This window comes from Aplysia californica, unplaced genomic scaffold (assembly GCF_000002075.1).
Source record: "Aplysia californica isolate F4 #8 unplaced genomic scaffold, AplCal3.0 scaffold00429, whole genome shotgun sequence".
Lineage (NCBI taxonomy): Eukaryota > Metazoa > Mollusca > Gastropoda > Aplysiida > Aplysiidae > Aplysia > Aplysia californica.
The window spans coordinates 446,841-464,636 of record NW_004797699.1 but is presented as its reverse complement, the minus strand read 5'-3'; the positions used below and the strand labels follow the sequence as shown (position 1 = coordinate 464,636).

General features: G+C 39.6%; 1 protein-coding gene across 1 annotated transcript in view; it reads left to right on the top strand.

Moving 5' to 3' along the window:
* LOC101851974 (pre-mRNA-splicing regulator WTAP) overlaps positions 1-17,790 on the top strand; it is a 29,500-nt gene extending 11,710 nt beyond the window's left edge. Inside the window, exons 5-8 of the mRNA XM_005104644.3 lie at positions 2,309-2,430; positions 3,348-3,526; positions 13,895-14,049; positions 15,666-17,790. Of these exons, the coding sequence (XP_005104701.1) occupies positions 2,309-2,430; positions 3,348-3,526; positions 13,895-14,049; positions 15,666-16,954 (1,745 nt within the window). The 3' untranslated portion in view covers positions 16,955-17,790. The remainder of the gene's footprint in view (positions 1-2,308; positions 2,431-3,347; positions 3,527-13,894; positions 14,050-15,665) is intronic.
* Positions 17,791-17,796: the final 6 nt, after the last annotated feature.

The following is a 17,796-nucleotide window of genomic DNA, read 5'->3' as shown; positions in this document are numbered from 1 at the left end:
TCTATGACCCGTTCACCAATGCACTTACAATTTGGCGTTGAGATTTCTTAGACATGATTTCATGACTTGACAAAATTAAGTGGCTGTTGGTTGCATACTTTGTTTTTATGGAGGAGGGAAACTTTATACTGAGACAGACCTTATAGTCTTGAGAAGTGAGAAAACCCAGTGCTGGTTTCTTAATGAAACACACCATGTGCTGTTACATGCTCATGCGTGGGGTCTGTGTGAACTAGCATCAGAGAGAATGAGTGAGTCATGAACCACCTTCTAAGGTTGTGGGACAGACGCACATTTGCTGTCCTTGCTTCAATATAATATAACGCCTTTAGTATGTGTGATAAAAGTTGTCTTTCTCTGGGCAGCAATCGACACACATGCATTTTCGTGTCCTTTCAGTACGTTTTTCTGTCTTGAAGACCATAAGTCCTGGTGGTTGCATTATTATTTGCAGGTTGAAGATTTAAATGTCATAACCTTGAAAAGTCTTTTTAGTTTAGAAATAGAAACATTTAAGCTGGTGGATAGTTTTCTCACAAAGGCAAATTTTAAAAAATTGGGGTTATATTGGTTTTACTGCTGTTTTCAGATTAACCATGTTCGGTTTAAGCTAACTCCACAGTATAATTGGAGTAAACCTTTCTAAAATGCTTTATGAATATTGTGTAGTTTCCCATATTTCAAGCAACTTTTTCCTCACGGCGTCACTTTTCGCCCGATTCTGTTACCTTTAGTCAGCGTGACTCAGCAGCCCGCCGGAGCTCCCCAGCTCGGGGTCACGGGGTTAATGAGCCCTGAAGCGACTTTGCCGGTGTCGGTTAGGAAGTTCGCATTTTTGACTATGTTTAAAACCATATAACTTCTTCCCCATCCCACATAGCAAACCATTACGCGGATGTACTATAAAAGCTCAATGCCTTGAGATTTATTCTGCATTACAATGGTTAATTTCTGTGCCTTAGTTTTTGTTCAAGACAAGTGTTTGTAGAGTACCCAATTTGTCCTATTTTAGTTACAAACTTATGAATAAATGATTGTTAATTTTTAAAAGCACGACAGATCTCTCCAAATTCTGTGTTAAAGTGACTACGAATACCATGTCTTTTACCATGAGAAATCTTAAATCTGCGCAAGTAGAAATAGTCAAGTTATAAAAGAAGAAAGATGCACATCTGCATTTCTTAACTAAAGACGATCAGCGTTAGCTCTTATTTTACTATTAAACAAGAGAAAGTTACTCTGCGTTTGTTCATGAATCATCTGTGTCTGTGGCAGCCTGCATACATCTAAAAAGATATAATATAGAATCTAAGCGATTAAAAAAACCACAAAACCGTGTAAATACATGGGTAGAGATAAACTTCTTGTAAGGAATAAAAATAATGACAGCTAACACATTCATTCTTAGTTTTTTCATCGGAAATATGCGCGTATGATGTAAAGAAATCAGTCACATTGTCAGTTATTGCAAATGGTCATAGAAACAAAAAATAAAGCTGGAAAAGTCTGGTGCTGATTCAGTGTCATTGGAAAGCTAGAAATTATTCTTATAACACAATTACAAGAAGTCATCCCTATTATTCAGTCAACTTACAAAACCTAGACTTAGCATTTTAAGAAAAGTAAGGAGTTCTGTAGTGTAACAGATACTGTTTGTGTTTTGCATTGAAGATGTATTCTAGCACTAAAATCGATTTGTACTTTTCATAGAGAAACTTCATGGTGACTTTTATAAACTTTCGAGAAAATATGCGAATATTCACGATTATATTAGACACATAAAGTTGTATTTGGAGGAATTACTTCATAGCGAATTGTGTGCCCGATGGACAAAGTTGCAAAATTACAGCTTTCTATTATATGCGCAGATACCATCTTTTCTGAGTATCTGCACCAATGCTATGTCGTTCATGTTCCAAAAGTTCGACAGATTTTGACGAGGCCTTTTTTATATTGATTTTTTTAAATTCACGCTAGTCCAAAAAAAAATTACAATTTAGCATTGCCGACTCCAGCGCGTCTAACGAAATAACCAGACAAGTTACAAAGTCTGTTCTCTTTTGAGTCTCAAGAGCAGAAATGCGTACTTTGGGTGCACTCAATGAGAATTACCATAAATCAAGGATACACCTTAAATTGTACTTTAAAAAGTACCAAAAATTAAGTCGGCCCAGACAGAGCGTGGACAGGGAGCTGACCCCGACGTGATAAGGCGCCCGGCGGAGAACCCCCCGCGGCGACTAAAATTCCACTGGTGGTGCGCCGTGTCCTTTGCAATAGTTTAGTATGATTTCTTTGTTTTTCCCAGATGATGATGACGGCAAGGATGAAGATGGGAAGTCTAAATCTGTGACCATGGAAACTGCAAGAAGGGAGCATACTTTAGTGATGCGACTCACAAATAAGGAACAGGAACTACAAGATTGCATGGTGTGTTGAAACGTTTCTCTTGTATTTTCTTTTTATATTGAACTTACTTTGTCACAATCCGGTGGAATCTGGCGCTTGTCAGTTTTTAGGCATGTAGAGTTATTGATATATTCTTAGAGCTTATTCATTTGTCTTGCTTTCAATGAAAAAAATACCAATCTATTTCTAACGGAAGTCAAGATATATGTGATTGAATGTGGTTTGGTCGCCTGGTTTCCGATGTAAAATTAGTGAAAAAATGGTTGCCGAAGTTTAGTTAATTCCATAGTCTCAGAATCCTTGGAAACTGAAAATTTACAAGCATCTGTCCACAAGTTGATGCAATGCATGATTGAGGCCAGTACATTGTGCAGTCAGAACTCGTATACTGGGTTTTTGGTGTTTTTTTTTACCCATTGTGGGTTTGAAATTGGTTTATGAAACAGAGAACATAGTGATCAAGTGATTGTATTATTTTGAAAGACCCTTTCATGTGATCTTGTAGTGAAAACAAACAGTTCTGCAATATTTCTTTTGAAGAAAACTATTCACTATCATTATCACAAGTGAATGGTGTAAAAATATGCAGTGTGGAGTATCTGCGTATATTTAAATGTAAGTCCATCTGTTTAAATGTAGGTATAGTGAGTGTTGTTTTTCACTTTGTGTTTTCTGAAGGAACTCTTTCAAAATACAGCTGTTTTCCCGTTTTACAATATGTGGCTTGGAAACATGTGGTTGTTTTGTTTTGGGGTCTGTTTGGGAGGGGGGGGGTGTTGTTTTTTTGTGTTGTTTTTTTTTCTGTTCAGTGTTAACTTTAAAAATTTTCTTTGAATTGTCAGAATATTCTTAGTTACACTTTATTAAGTATTAGCTCTCTTTAGTGATTGTGCTTGGCCGGAACTTTAAGGTGACCTGTTGTGTTTGTATCCTGCCAGAACCAAATTCAAGAGATGAAGCAAGCCCAAACGCAGAACACAGCTCAGCTCCGGTCGATGCTTCTGGATCCAGCAATCAATCTGGTGTTTCAGCGAATGGCTGGCGAGATGGACGAACACAAGGAGAAACTCAAGCAAAAACAAAACGAACTCAGCGCCTGGAAATTCACGCCGGACAGGTGCTGCTTGTTGACCATTCTCTTGTCATGTCTTGTGATCCGTAGCGCCCTTGCGAAAGATGCTAGGCTCAGAGAAGTAACATGAAGGAGCGTTGGAATCCATGTGTAACACTTGATTCCCCGCCATCATTTTGGAGTGTGAGCTGCTGGGAGTCCCAGGGGGATTCTGTTTTGTATGTATCTCCTCCACACTGATCGCTCGGGCTCCATGTTTGCGGTACTGATTTCTTGCTCAACTATGAAAGGGTGAATATATACAGTAAAAGCAGGTTTTCAAAAAAACGTGAGAGGGTGAATATTCTAATGTACACAATTCCGTCTTTCCTCCCTTACATCATTATACTGACAACCCCCCCACACCTCCCTCCCCAGCCCAAGCATTCCACAGAGTCGTGGGAGGATATTTTATCTCCTTTTGGTTTCAGTGTCGTCGTGAACGGAAGTTGGTCTGTACTACAGCTTCTGAAGTTTTCCCTCACAATGCTTGGCTTTAAGAAAGAGTCTTTGATTGGGAAAATATTTCATGTTCTCTTTTGTGCCTTGTGCCTGCCCCGTGTGTTGGAAGCTCTCCAAGGATCGGATGGTTCATTTCCAGCTTCATTTTGCTGAGCCTAAAGAGTCTGGAATGGGCTCACGGTTACATTTGGCTAAGAAGACAAGAAAGCGGTGCATGCTAAAGGGACAGGAGTATAGCTGGTGGACAGAAGAAATCATGCTTACGTTTTACGTGCGTCCGTGTGTGTTTGTCAGTTCAGTGTATTTGATCAAATTGCTAAAATCATGTTGGGTTTTTTTTTTTCATTGTTCATACACTTTGTACTTTTTTTTTCCATCATAAAGGTTAGCTTGTATAGGGGGGTGGTCCTGAGTTAGTTAATTTTTTAAAATGTACTTTTTTGTCCTCATGTTGTGCTGTTTTCTGCCTTTTCTTAGATCTTTTGCTTAGCTACCATTCAATCCTCTGGAATCCTCTTGGAAATCTGTTTCTATTTTCTGATTATACTTTTTCTTTTAATTTCATTCTGTTATTCTGTTGATGTGTATGAGTTTCTGACTACCAAAGATAGTGAAAGGAAGTGTCTGGATGTGCTAATGCTATCTGTTGTTATTTTGTTTGTGGGAGGCTAATATGGAATTTAGAAACAATGGTGTAGAGATATTTGTCACGGAGCTGGGGGGGGGGGGGGGGGGGGGTGTTTAAATACGAAGTTTTCCTGAAGATTGGTCAAAAAGAAGAAGAAAAATATATATATGTAATATTGCAAGACTTTGTTTACATTGGTGTGGACACACACATTTAAATCCTTGCTTCACTGCAGAATATTATACTGATGATACTTACTTACTCAGTTCCACATAAATTCATAATTGAACTACGCCATGGTTGATAGGTCCGTTCAAGTTATGGTTATGTTTCCTGCAATGACTCGGCAGTGCTCTCTTAATGTAATCAGAAATGAGAACCAGCTGTTGCCGTACTGAGACTGACTGTGTGCGTGCTGGCCTGTGTGTGTGACTGCGTGTATGTTTGTGTTTGTTTCTGCAATGGTTAGTTCATGGAGGGAAGGCATTCAAAATGTTTGATTTTCGTCTTTGATCATGTGAGAGCTTTCTTTGTTCGTCTGCATCTGTATGTGTATATGGGTATCGTGGCAGTGTTTGTTTTTTCACTCTTAGTCCATATACCTTTCTTCTGCTGTCTGATTTCAAAGCGAAAAGTTGTTTTCGTTTTTATAAATTTTATTTTTCATCCTCTTTTATTATTCTGCTCCTTCTTTTCGGTTCTTACTAAGGGAAATATGAGCAGTAGCTTGTTGGTTTACTCTAAACTCACTTGACACCCTTTTTTCTGCTCTATTCTCTTCACAGCTATTTTACATTTTCTTAGCAGTACATGGCACTTTCCTCCCTTGGTCAGTAAGAATCCTAACATAATGCAACTCCCTTTCAGTTACTGGGTCTCTTAGTCTAGCTGACTTTGATACTGGGTTTGTCTCTTCTATCAGAAACTGTTGTGCTGCCTTTGTGTTTAAATTGTGTTTGTTGTGTTGTGGAGCTTTATGTGGTTTAGGAACCATTTTGAACATGGTTATAGCCCACGAAAGCTCACAAAGTGGGCTCAAGAACAGACCAAGGAGGAGGTACCGGTTATCAACTGCACCTGACAACTTGATGTTTTAGATGTTTGTTTATATGCAGATGGAAATCGTGGTGTATCATCAGTTTAGAGGAAAATGTCCATGTGACTGCCTAGATGAGGATTTTCAACTGGTTGTGTGCATGAGCAAGGGAAAGTATTGTGTTAGTTAAAGTGGCTAAAGCCAAGCTCATGCAACATGACAAAGATTTATAAGGCTTTGTCCTGCAAATTTCGGATGTGATGAAGTGTGCTTAAAATATTATCTTCTTGCTGTTTTGTGAGCATCTACTTGCTGTTTTATCAACATGGCAAGTTATACTAGTTGTAAACCATATTAATTAGAAGTGTCTTCTAGCTTAAGTGCTTCAACACAATTTTAAAAAGCTGCTCCCTGGCCAGGAATCAGCTTCTTTCTTGTAGAATGGAAACGGATGAAGAAAACCAGAAGAAGCAATATCCTTTTATAGTGCTTCGAAGTGATGTATCACTGGGGCTGCACTGTGCCTTGTGTTCAACAGTTTCTCCGTTGAGGAATGTTACGTGAAGTGTATCAAATGCAGTCTCATCTTGCCCTGTGCTGAGAGTGAGCATGCCACAGATACTACCAAAAGGGCCCTTCCACAGGGTTTCAGCACGGACACCTCATCCTGGTTCTGAAAGGCTGGGTTCAGCTCTTTCCCTTTTGCAGAATGCAACATCATGAACCACATCTGAAGAATCAATCTTTTGCTGTTATGTGCTGCGTCAAAAGCTGTATACGGTCTTCACTAGGCCCGATTCTTGCAATCGATTCACTTGATCACGTTCAGGTGTTTGGCCTTTGGGACCAAAAGACTCGTATCCCGCCTCACAAGCAAGTTCAGCGTTTCATTTTTTCAAGCAAGCAAGTACAGCACACTTCTGTCTTACCCTTACACAGCTTTGACTTGATGCTCTTCGTTCCTCAGTCAAGCGCACTATAGCTACGTTTGAAGGTTCATAGTTCGAGAAAGCCAACATCGTTGTTTTATGTTTCCAGCTCTGACCTGTGCTGCCTTGGCAACTATCACAAGTGGGTGAGATTCGCCCGCTTTCAGCACACATTCGACAACTACACATTGATAATTTAGTGCTGCTTGATATTCAGCAAAGACATCCTCTTCTTGATAACGTGCCCGTGGGAAAAAGGCGTTGTGTGTGTAGATGAAACCATGGGGTTACTGTACTCTTCACATGCTCCCCAGCTCGGGTATGATAAATGTCCAGCTGGCTGCTCTAGGGGCCTGCAAGTGTCCCAATAATCGAGTGAGCGGCTGATACAGTGCTAGACCCAGGACCAGCCGACTGCTCGTTGGCACCTGTGGGTGTGTCCAGTCAGCTTGTAGCTGGGTAGCCAATGGTTTGATATCACTCCGTGTAGACTATGACTATGACAATCCTACTAAATTGATTTGCATCTGAAAGGCATCGCGTTGATCTTCTGTCCTCGTTTGGTGAGTATGCGCTGTTTCAGTTTTATTTGTTTCTGCATCATTGTCATCCTCCTTCAGAGGAATCTTCTCTGTTGGGATTTTTTTTTTTGGACCCCTGTGTTGTGTTCTTGTTTGTTTTGTTCCCCTGACTTGTTTGTGTTGAAGTTGAAGTCTTCGTTGCATGTTTTCAGCTGGTTGTGATTTATATTTATTTCTATAGGAGAGCATGTGAGCTGAATGACAAAACTGAGAGTATAATGAACTGATGGAGACAAATGATTTTTTTCGTGCAGTCGAACAGGAAGTTGTTATGGTTCTCAGTGGTTTGGATATTAGTATTCTCATTTGGAGTATTCAAGTCAGATGGGGGTTTTGTAAGCCAGTGTTCTTTGAGATTGGGAACATGAGTATGACACGTTTTTCATGGCTCTAGGCTTTAAAATCTTCTTGAGACCATAATTTATTTTGAAATGGGGAAACAAATTATTTCTGTTTTCTGCCAGACTAGGTATGGGTTATTATTTTGAGGACTGTCAGGGGATAGAAATTGATTTTTAAGAAAGAGATGGGAGTTTATGAGTTGAAGTGTCCAGAAGGGTCACTCCTGTGTTGCTGCTGTATCATGTAGGTTGGGTTTTTTTTTCTGAGCTCTATTAGAGATCTTTGTGATGTCTTTGACTGCTGCAAGAGGAGCCAACTGATCAGAACTTTTGTTAAGTTTTTCGAAAGGCGATTATTCTGTTGCTTGTATTAGTTCTTGACTAAAAGTCTGTTCCTTTCAGTTGTCTGCGGACTATAATATGTTGTTTACTGATACTGTTATAAAAGCAAAATCTATTTTTAGAAGTTGTATTTCTTGGTAGCTTTAGTAGTTTGAGGAAGTCCTTCTTCAATTGTTTGATTTTATGAAATGGAAGTGAAGGAAAGTTTAGAATTTGACAGGTTTTTCTGTCTCTTGAAAAAATGTAATGCATCGCCGCCCTGCCCCAATGTGGCTAATTAAGGTTTATGGGGGGGGGGGGGGGGGGGGGTCCTTTGTAAGTTTTCATGTTTCTGATCCATAGAGTAGTACATTTTTTACACTGATGTTCACATGTTAAAAATCCTTGTCTGGTTTTCTTCCTCTATAAATTCTATAATTCCTGACTTCCGTACTTAAAATTCTTATATATGTGAAAGCACATCTTCCCTAGCCTATTCTTGTCTTTACATCTGCACTTGTTCCTCCAATTTGTTTTTGTGTGCCTGTGAATGAGAGAGACTTGCACAAACTACTTTCATGTAACAGTATGTCTTGGTTTTTGTGATTTAGTAGAGACGAGACTTGGGTTTAGTCGGCCTTGGGTTTGATTTGGCTAATGCTATTTCTCAAAATATCTTTATATCCCAATTATATGACTTTCAAGATCTGGTTTTTAATTATTAGAAAAAGAAAACAGATCTTCTGTGCGGAAAGGTTGGGGATATTTTTTTTTCTTTTTCATGGCCTGGAAGTTAAAATTGGAATGCTGCACAATGACTAGAAAAAGAGAAGAAAAAAAAACAACAAAATAAAAACAAAGAACCCCAGCAACAAAGACTAAAATTAAAAATGATATTCTCATTATTATTTTTAATTGCAAATGTATGAGGAACTTATTGACCACATTTTTATTTTTAATCTAGCCTGTAAGGGTGTTACTTATTTTTCTTGTGACTTTTTGGTTTAATTTGTGTGCTTTTCAAGTTCTACCCATACATCTAGGAACTAGAAATCTACTTTAAGAGCACATGATAAATTCATCTAGATTAAGAAGCTAAAAACTACCGTCCAAAGATATGATTTGGGAATATCAATGGCAATGTAAATACATCATGTAGATTGCGCCAAACCAATCACTGAATCAGCGGAACCGAAGCTGGTTCTGATCGTATGAAATTGAGCGATTTACTAATGTTAGTATGCCATAAATAAGAATTCTCCCAGAATGTGATGCCCATACAAGGTTCCAGTTGTGGGCCAATAATTCAAATACTTTTCTGTACAGTTGTAGAGTCATGTATTCTGCTGTAATGCACCTACTTTTGTTGTAGTTGCATATTCCTTAAATTGTTAGGGGGGGGGGGGGGAGGGGGGTGACCAATATCTCCTCCCCCTTTGGAATGAAATGCATCCATGGTCAGGTTGCTTTTTAACATTAGCGAATATGGAAACAAAAGGTTAGCTCTACACTATTGAATTGAATTGGTACTGGACTGAATAATTCCAAGCGTTTCCTTTAAAAAAATACATGTAACTTTGTTTACTGTGATCTAGAGCAGAGTGAAGAGAATGCAATATAATAATCTGAACCAACAAGCTAAGTATTGATGTGGTTTTTACAGTCACACCTCCTTATGAAACACCTCTGCTTTGAGGGCACTTGTTATCAAGGTATTCGAAGAATTGCATTTAAAAAAGCTTGACATTTTGTGAAACTCAAAATATTTTGTCACATTTCTCAAGACTGAGTACTGAGCAGATGGGGTAGCGAACTATTTCCTCAACTATTGAACATAAACTCTGATGCTTTTGCACAATGACGTTATCAATTTGTCTTAACAGATCGACATTTTTTTTAACACCTGTTAGCTGTATTGTAGAAAGATAAATACTTTTTAAAATTCCGGTCTGGGCACTTATACTTATTGAATGCATGTTTTAAGAACTTTTAGTGCAAAAAAGTGTTCGCTATGAAATTAATTTTTTTTTGCAACAAGTTTTATCACTTAAGAGTGGCATTGGTTAGCAGCCTCAGTTATTGTGGAAAAATATAATTCAGTTAAGACAAATTGATGCAAACTGCTGTGCAAAGAATGGGTGATTTTGGTTCATCTGTTAAAGAGTTGTTTGAGGATAAGATGCACCCCGAATTTTTGAATGCATTATAAATGTAGTAAGATAAGTGTAGAGATGACATTTCTAAAAACTTCCTTAAGTGGGTTTCAGTGACATTCAGTAGAAGACAATAGTTGGCAAGTCATTTACTGGCTGCGGTGGTGAAAGGAATAGGTCTCTTTTTCAATTCCTTAATTCACAACTTTGTCCTTTATGGTTTTGAATACCCCTATAGAAGTTTCAAATTAGAAATTTGAATGTGATGATCTTGATAAAGACAAAGCGCATTTGATAAGCTGTGAAAAATGCTTTAAATGTTAACTGGTCAGTATGTTGTTTCATAAAATTGTCGACAATCATCTTCAAAGATGTGACTATACCAGAATTAGACAAATGTGTCATACACTTCTGTTTAGTTACTTTACTTGATTCTACAACTCTAGATAAAAATAACTCTTTGGGTCATTCTGGTTTTCTAAATCTTTCTGTGGTAAAGCTCGGAATTCCAGCCATGCAAATTGTATCTAAAAGGATTTTTCCGTTATGCTCACTTTCACAAGCAAGATCCTTTCAGTTTCACTCTAAGTTGTATCATTGGTCTTTCTCCTCAATTAAGAAAGGGGGTTACAGGTATTTGCTTTCCTGAGCAATTTGACAGTGATTTCATAGTATCTGAAGTAGGCAGGTGTTTGCGCTCAAGAACAACATATCTGAAATGCACAAGTTGACTGTTGACCGCTTAGTTTGTCAATCACATTTATAAAATGTCACAAAATATTGGGGGGGGCTAACTGTGATGATTAATACATTATTTTAGTATGTGGAATGAAAATGAGTCTGCCATGGGTATGCAATTACTTTTAAAATGATGTTTAGTATGGAAATTTGAGAGTAGTTTAATTCCATGCTATCTTTGATAGTCCCAAGCTCAGTGCTGATTTTTTTCTTAACACCTGTTTTTAACCGTAATATGGTAAAGAAAGCTATGAGTCATTGTATGTGTCCTTTTTAAAAAATTTGTGAAGAAACGTAACTCTTACTCTCGCAACATAAATTGACATTCACCATTCCACACCAATGCGAGCCGATTCGACATCACTGACTCTGTAATTATGGAGCAAGTATTTAAGCCTTACTTTGACAACCCTTTTCTTCCTATGGTGAACTCCTGAGCTGCAGTCCGTAAGATTGGTGTAAAAAAAACAACTCTTAAATTTATAAAGTTTAAAAATCATCTTCTTTAATTTAACTTTATTTGTTTTTATCTGAGATGTTATAAGTTTTATAATTCATCCAAAAGTTGACTCTCGAAAGTCTGTTGTATAGGGAGAAAATAGGAGTATGTCAGGACAAACTAAAGCTCCTTTGCTTTGAATGTTGATTTTAATTTTCTTGACAGCTAATGAAGGAAAAGCCTTGGGTTTTTTTTCTGGTGTTTGAAACTTAACCTTTGCGTTACATTGTGTGGTATGCTACCATAATACGGTTTTTTTTTTTTTTAGTTTGGGGCTCGATCTTTATGGTAGGTGCATGAGTGCTCCATTGTTTCTAACATCTGGTCTCTTCAGTGTATGAAAATACGTAAAACTCTTCCATAGCACAGCGTCTTGTGTCACGATGTCTTTGCTTCTCTGCTGAAAAAAAGAAGAAATGGATCGTACTGTGTTTGTTGAGTGATGTTCTATAAGTGTTGCATCTAGGGTGTTCATCTTTTAAGAATGGAATCTTTGTCGTTTCTACCTCACGTAAAGCGGCTGGTTGGTGGGCGCGACCAATTGTTCATCTTTTGGTTACGTCAGTTGTTTCGCGGGTGGTTGGCGGGTGCTGTGGTGTGGTTTGCTTCTTCTTTCCTATCAAACCTCTATTGTCCTTATCTCCCCTCCTTTTTTGTGTTTGTTACTCTCTTGTAACACCTCTAATCTTCGGCACTTATATGACCTTATTGTGTTACAAGTGCCGTAAAACTCTAACTAAAACTTTAAAATATTATGGTCAGGTCCACCTCATTTCTCCCTGACCTTTCTGCCACTTTTTGTTTTTGGTTTATGTGCTCTTCTTTTAATATGGCAGCGTATATATCCTCTTTTGCTGAATTTTCTTGTCCAATTGTTGTTCACCAACTAGAAGGGAAATGTTTAGTTCATGTAAGCTAACTTGGTTTTGTTAACAATGTTTTATAGACCTGACACTTTAATTATTTCATTAGTGTCAATCCCATTTTTCATCCATTCATTTACGTGTTGTTGGCTCATTTCTTCTTGCCTGGACACAGCCGAGGATTATCATCAGCAGGCACTCGCAAACATAAACACACACACACATACACACACACACACACATACACACACACACTCATACACACACACACACACACATACACACACACACACTCATACACACACACACACACACATACACACACACACTCATACACACACACACACTCACACACACACACACTCATACACACACACACTTACATACACACACACACACACACACACAGTCTTTTCATCACATCTTGTCCCCTTGCTGTCTTGTCAAAATGTTAATTTTAATGTCTCTTTGAGTAACATGCCAGTGGCACAAGACTGGATTGAAAAAAGAAGAAATGACAATATTTTTTTAATACAAAGGGGAGGGGAGGGGGGGTAGCTTTGTTATTTCAGTTGTGTGTGTCAAGCAATGCAGTTTTGATGTTTTTTGGTTGGAGTTTGTTCCCTGTTTGGGATGATAAAACAAGGAAGTAAATCTGGTGTGAAGTGTACATCTTTGGTGCTTCTACTCTATGAGACTCAGAATTTCACCCTTTCAAGTTGAGCTTCAAATCAGTTTTACCGTTGGTCCTTCCCAGTTTTGGGAAGGAGTATCTGATTTTCATGTGAAGTTGACTTTCAAGGATTGCCCGGATCTGAAACAATTAATGCGCCGATGGCCTTGAACTTTTCCAGATTCATTCCTGCTATCAGTTCCGACCTGCCTGCTACTCTAGCATATTAGGATTTCCTCCAGCCGCCACCCATTTATCTTTTTTTGTGTTGTTGTTTTTTCCCCCCTTTTATCAGTTTAAGAAAAGTATGGGTTGTTTTTTTTTCAGCTATTTGCTGATTGAACTTTGATTATTTTTCAATCAATTTTTTTGTCTCAGGAATTGTGGTGTCTGTATCACTCCCTGCAGGTCTGCCATCGTGTATAATCCTTTCTTCAGTTCAAGGTCCTGCTTTATTGTGCTACTAAAGAGCTTAGACTGACTCTTTTTAAAAAGTTTTAGTAGAGTTTTTATGGCGTTCGCAACTGCATACGCTCATATGAGCACCTAGGTGTGGATGTCAACAGAGAAGTCTGTTTAGGGAATCAGGCTTACTCTGCTCACCTCGCTAGCTTCAACAGCACAAAGTCTGCTTCGACTATCAAGGCACACCGGAAATAATGGGTCACAAGAGAGTGACAAACGTACAAAAGAAGTAAAGGAAAAATGACGATAGTAAGGATTAGGAAAGAAAGCAGCAGTTTCCCGTATGCAGTTCAGGCACAGTTATGAGCATGACATTGATGAATGAGCCCATTTTCAGTTCTACTGAGCATAAGATCATGTTAATGTCCCTCCTTTGGGAATGGCCTAAAGACACTTCTGTCTTCAGTCAGTAGCACTGCCCGGGGAGTGAGACGGACTCCAGACGGCAGTGAAGAGATTAAATAAATCTTTTTTGTCATTTTTGCAACAGTAACGTCATAAAAACATTTTTGTTCTAAAGGGATGGAATTTAATGTATAATTTTTCATAGACCTTGGCTGGATGCCTCCTGTTTTTGTTGGAGAATTTTCTTATTTTGTGTCGTTGGGAGGTTGGGTCTGATGATTGCTTTGAACATCATGCTCTGAGTTAAAACTGATGTGACTTCTGCCTTCTCTGTCTTCAGCCAAACTGGCATGCGACTGATGGCTAAGTGCCGCATGCTTCTCCAGGAGAATGGTGAGCTGGGCAAGATGATCTCATCAGGCCGAACGACCAGGCTAGAGGGGGAGATAACTCTGCACAAAGCCTTAGTCACTGGAATAAAGCAGAATCGAAAAGGTAGGCTGACCTCATGCACACCTTGCATGAATAGTGGGTTATATTGTAGTGTGTGAAGAGGGGTACTGTAGTGTGTGCTAGAGGGTAGAAAGACCACTGTATCCAAATACAAAGATTTGAGCACATTGCTCATTTATTTCATGGCCTCCATAACCCTCACAAAGTCCCTACTTTTTGGCTGTGGCTCTGGGTCATACTGCGGTGTTTTATGTCAAGCCAAAGATTCTGTCAAGCTGGATGGGTATGGAGAGATGGTTGAAGTTCTCAAGACATTGAGTCAGATTTTTAAAGGATGAGATTCCACATTGTCCTGGCCGTTCCCGACAGGCATTGCCAAAGCATCTTTCCTCTAAATTCTCGGTCATTATTTTGTGCTTCTGCCAGTTTGCTTATTGCAATTTGTTGTCTTCTCTAATTTTAATTAAGCTATAGGTAATTGAATCTAAGTAACTAACTTCCAAAAGGATAGATCTTTCAGAAAGCTAGGCTACCCCTTTTACTATTTCGGGGGTTTTTTTCAGTTCAGCAGAAGTTTTACGAGCTCACAACTATATTGTCATGAGTGTGAACTATCTCTGGTAGTGGTGGTAAAGTGGACATTCACGGACATCCTGATTTTTCATTTATTCACGGACATCCTGAATTTTTATTTATAACATCAAACTAGCTATGCAGTAATATTATCCTTTAACTTTAACTGTATTTGCTTTGTTCTCCATTTCGACTTCATACTGTGGTTAACATACATTCGGATGACCCCAGTTGGAATCCCCTATGGGGTGTTGTAGAACTAGGTTTTTCAAAGCTCTCTACTTTCGAGCTTCATCCTGTCAGAGATGAATTGTTGGCCCACTGTTCAAATGTACAACAAACAAAATTTCGATTTTAATTTTCTAAAATAAAATAAAATAGCGTTTCTTAATCTGTAGTATCTGTTGCGTATGTTCTTAAAATTAAAATATTTGTCGAAATTCAATTTCTAAATGTTGGGGGGGGGGGGGGGGCAAGAGAAAATATATAAAGTAGATTCATGTGCTAAAGAAGGAAATAATTTTTTCTCTCTCCTGAAAAGTTTTGCTCTTTGGGCTTAGTACATATTTGAACAGCTTGCCGACAAAACGTTTTATTCGGAGATCCGGTCACAATCAGCCCATGTGGGCCCTGGCAGGCTGAGTCGAAGCAGCCTGCCTCTTTACTAAATTCTGTAGATAGGGGCACAAAACAGTATAGTTTTATGGAGTGCCGGTATAATATCTTAATTTCTGGAGGTTGTGGAACAACTTTTATTGCTATGTGTCGTGGTTGAAGTGCACCTCTGATTGATGGGTCCTTTTGTTTTTACATCTCTTACATTTCACCCAGGATAAGTGGCAGCTATTATTATGCCATCTTGCTTTTTTGGTTTATGGTACCTGAAATAAGCAGTTTTAAATCATTGTAGCATTACTCACTTTTTTACATTACTCACTTTTTTACATTACTCACTTTTTTACATTACTCACTTTTTTACATTACTCACTTTTTTACATTACTCACTTTTTTTCATGTTGTGTTCCTGTTTTTGCCTTTTAACTTCTATAAAATTATAATTTTCGTTTTTCTCTGCCTGTCTACAGAGCTTGATGAGTTTGTTGGAGAGCTAGAGGAGGATGTGGAGGGCATGCAGGGCATGATCTTCATGTTACAGCAGCAGCTAAAAGAGGCCCGGGAGCAAATAGCTCGCTTACAGCAGGAAAATGAACAACTGCGGACGTTACGCATGCCCCCGGACCCCGAGCCGGGAGGCGATGCTCAAAATCATTATGGCAGCAGCAGCAGCAACAACAACACACCTCAGCACAACTGGCCGGACCAGAGCGGTGGTAACAGCCCAGTCACTGGCACTGACCCAGACTCCACGGCCAGCACCAAGTTGCTGGGCTCCTGTGGCCTGCTTGGAAGCAGCGCCACAGTGGTGTCTGTTGAAAGCTCAGTGAACAAGTCCACAGCGCCATCCTCATCCTTCTCTGCCACCGTGGTGCCCCCAGCCCTCTCTGCCATGTCCAGCGGGTTCCGAAATGCAGCGGCTACCAGCTCATGTGAACAGACTTCAATGGCCAAGAGTTCTGGTGAAGAGGTTAATGGCGGTTTTCTGGCCCACAAAGTGACTCCAGATTCAGGTATGCTGACTGAGGAGGAGAACACCTCAGCAGACACGGCAACCCTCACTGCCGCTGGTTCTTTAAGTACTGCACGGGTGTCGGGACCTCCCAACACGCCTCAACAAGTTGTAGGCAATGCTTTGCAGCACAGGACTACTGGGAGTAATGAGGATGATGCTGCACCACATACAGAAGGGGAAAGTGTTTCTTGTCCGAGAGAGACTTCTCAGCATGGAGTAGAACAGACTACCTGTAGTGGGCCCAGTGATGCTGGCTCCACACAGAATGCAACCGTGTCGTCATCAGGTAGTAATAGTAGTAACAGCAAACCCTCCTCAGCAAATCCATCATGTCCTTCTCCGGAGAGTGGCTGTGTCACGGCTCAGACTTGCGAGAATAGCAGTGATAGTAAACCTAGGTTGAATGGTTGTAATGAATTGACAGAGCAGTCGTCATCAGAGCTGTTGGCAGATGATGGAGTCACAGAAGGTACTGTTAGCCCAGGAAGGACTAGTAGCAGCTCTGGTGTGGGTGCTGTGCCAGTGGAGAGCTCTGGCCCACATCAGGCTGTGCAAGAGGAGGCTAGTGACAGGAGACACTCTGAAAGGCTGCAAAAAGAGACGACGATAAAGAGTGATTTGCTTTCCGCCAGTACGGATCTGGCTGTGACTACAGTAGTGCCCGAGGAGAATATGGACTGCCAGACGACCACAAAGCAGCCTCTCGTGAACGGCAGTAGCAGTGTACCAGATGAAGGCCTCTAGAGATATATTATCTTCAAGCCTGTTTGGTGTCTTGTCTACTTTTCATTCAATTATAACTCTTTAGGTTTCTTGGCGGGGGGTCTTCAAATCGCACGCTAGATGCTTGGATGTGTGTTATCCCTCCTTGCTATACACTACTAAAGTCTAGATTTCTGTTACTGTTTTTTTACTTTTACAAGCAGAAAAATATTTCCCTTGGGTGTCACAGGGATATTATTGTTACTGATACTGAAAATCATCTGTTTTGTTTCACCACTACCGAGTCCTTATCAAAGATATTTTAGTTTTGCTACAGGTTATATTTGCGTATCTGTGTCTGGAGACCAGATAAAGAAAAGGGTGCTGACTGGTCTTGCTCATCCAATAATGTAGGGGCTGGAATCCCTTCTGCAATGCTCTTAAAAAACTCAGTGACTGCTAGGTTTGAGTTTGATGAATTTATCCGTGGCTGTTCCTTGGTTTAGTTCTTTGTCCCCATTTCTTTTCTTCAGTTCTGGGGTTCCACCAAGGGCTCAGGAATCTGGTGGTACCTTTGAGTGTTCTAGTAAATTTGTTCACTATAGAAAGACCCTAGTTAGGAACAAAATGTTCACTGATATTAGCTTCATTTTTATTCCATCAGTGATTTTTTAACAGTGAAAGGGGGGAGTGGGGAGGTGATTCTTTGGTTTTTCATGTGTGACCTTGGTCCTGGCTGCCTTGTTAATGTTATTTGTTTCCAGTTGGCCTATAGGGGTCAGTCATATAATGGGATTTTCTTTGGTGTTCATCAAAACCATGTCCGGTAGCTTGTATCTTCACTATTATTCTTTATAGTTGGGGATTGGGGGAGACGTTTGGGT